The sequence below is a fragment of the Arachis ipaensis genome, chromosome B02 (assembly GCF_000816755.2).
Source record: "Arachis ipaensis cultivar K30076 chromosome B02, Araip1.1, whole genome shotgun sequence".
NCBI lineage: Eukaryota > Viridiplantae > Streptophyta > Magnoliopsida > Fabales > Fabaceae > Arachis > Arachis ipaensis.
This window is the reverse complement of record NC_029786.2, coordinates 107,323,027-107,325,087: the sequence shown is the minus strand read 5'-3', so window position 1 is coordinate 107,325,087 and position 2,061 is coordinate 107,323,027. Positions and strand designations below refer to the sequence as shown.

Below are 2,061 nucleotides of genomic sequence, written 5' to 3'. Positions count from 1 at the left end.
CAACTCAAACTTGTTGTAGTACATGGTATGAAAAAGAAAAGAAAAAGAAAAAGAATTTAATTCACAATCTGGCAATTTCAACAGATTTCTGAAGAGCTTGCAGAAGGCTCCTCATGATTCTTGGCTCACCAGGTGGTGCATTATCTTTCATGGGGCCATTTCTGGTGGCACGGAAAATCGGAGCAGAATTTTCCGTCGCCGGAAAAACCACACAGTCAATATGCACAAGAACTTCCGGTTTCCCATCATCAATTGTGATGAAACCCAATCTAGCTCCACCAGCTATCTTATCCACCTGTTTAATTCAAACCAACATTCTTAGATCAATGTATCTCAATACAATTCTGTATCATATCATTCTTAGGTGCCAACACTTTTTTTTTTTTCCTTTTTGCTTTATATTTAAATTTTTGAGAAAAAAGTAAATACGTCTCTAATTTTTTTATTCAAAGATATATAAATTTTTCACTGATTGAAAATATAGAAATGTCCTGATCTTTTAAAATACGAAATATTTAAATCTTTACATCCAAAATATATAAAAACAAATTGGTCCACTGAATAGATTTAGAATGTGTTTGATTTACATTTTCATCTTCTATTTTTATTTTCAATGTTTTTTATTTTTTGAATTTTATAAAAAAAAAGGTAAAAATAGTGAAAACAATCAAGTTGTTTTCACTTGTTTCTTCATAAATTTTAGAAAACAAAAAATACTAAAAATAAAAACAAAAAATAAAAATATAAACCAAACATATTTTTAGATGTCTCATATTTTAAAAAGGAGAAATGTTAGGGGCCAGTAATTTTGGTGTTTTGTAACAATCAATTAGTCATCAATAGTGTTTTTAATGGTGTGAGATTACATCTAATGGTGAGAAATCACTCACTTTTGTTTTAATGGTTAAGTGCTGGCAAAAAAACACAAAAATTACTGTCCCTAGACTTTTTCTTTAAAAAATAATGTTTTTGTATTTTTACTTACTCAATAACTTATTTATCTTCGACATAAAAAATCATATACCTATTTATCCATTGTTCTAAATTTTATATTAAAAGTGTTGACTCTCTAAAATTTTTCTTATACCTTGAGAGGCACAGGAAGTGGCAGATTGGCTCCCTGGCAAAGGCTGTTTGCCCACTGTCACAAAACAATAATCACATCTTAACGAATATCACAACAATATTCAAAATATTTTGTACATACCAAAATCAACGACTAAATTATTTACTGTGTATTTATATATATTAGTAGCTGATTCCTTACCAGCAATTACAACAAGAATTTCAAACTAGGTTTAATTTTTCCTGCTAAACCTGAGTAAGGCTATAACTAACTCTAACTAGTTTCTAACGGTATCTAACAAACTAACTAAAAGTGTGCAAATTGTGAATTACTACAAAGCAAGCAATGTTTTATTGTTAGTTAGTTAGTTAGTTGGTACCTGGAAGAGCAAGGAATCAAATCTCTGAAGATCAGTATCCGAAGGCAGCTTCATTGTCCCCAGAGAGACGCCGTCGTCATCCTCATCAGGAGAGGTGGCGCTGTTATTCCCCGGGGAGGCTCTGGCCACTAAAACAGGAACCTCCGGTGTTAAATGATGAATCTGGTGATTGATTAGAAGCATGCAAGAACGGTTGCTGTTTGAGAAATGAATGAGTGAAGAAGAAGAAGAAGAAGAAGAGAGTGAAACTTGGGAATTGAATCCACTTAGGAACATAGTGTGCCTTAAACTAGAACAACTACCACATGCCATTGCCATGGTTTGCTCTTTCAGTAGCTAAGGTTTTCTCTTTCAGTGAGGTATGAATGTATGAGATTCATTGTTTGAGGAGGAAATAGCTCCACATATTGGAAAAAACGGGCCCACCTACCTTAGCTTGTATTATTCTATATACATTAAGCTTAAGACAACAAATAGGTCCTAATTTTGTAAGTAGAAGATAAATAATTTTTTTATTAATTAAAAATACAAAAACGTTTATGATTTTTAAAATGTGAGATATTTAAGTTTTTTTTATGGACTAATTTGTCCTTGTATATATTTTAGACGAACAAAC

The 2,061-nt window shown here is 31.5% G+C and overlaps 1 protein-coding gene across 1 annotated transcript; it reads right to left on the bottom strand.

Moving 5' to 3' along the window:
- On the bottom strand, positions 40-1,840 carry LOC107626378. The gene is made up of 3 exons (XM_016329250.2): positions 1,446-1,840; positions 1,088-1,141; positions 40-295 (listed from the first exon to the last, which is right to left on the bottom strand). The coding sequence occupies exons 1-3, from the start codon at positions 1,761-1,763 to the stop codon at positions 62-64; spliced, it is 606 nt and encodes a 201-aa protein (XP_016184736.1). The 5' UTR covers positions 1,764-1,840; the 3' UTR covers positions 40-61.

Bases quoted from the DNA above. Each gene is read 5' to 3' on its own strand.
- LOC107626378 (XM_016329250.2), bottom strand. From the start codon at position 1,763: ATGGCAATGGCATGTGGTAGTTGTTCTAGTTTAAGGCACACTATGTTC. The intron at 1,142-1,445 runs GTACCAACTAAC...GTTTTGTGACAG, and splicing joins TTGATTCCTTGCTCTTCCAG to TGGGCAAACAGCCTTTGCCA. The intron at 296-1,087 runs GTATAAGAAAAA...TGAATTAAACAG, and splicing joins CACTTCCTGTGCCTCTCAAG to GTGGATAAGATAGCTGGTGG.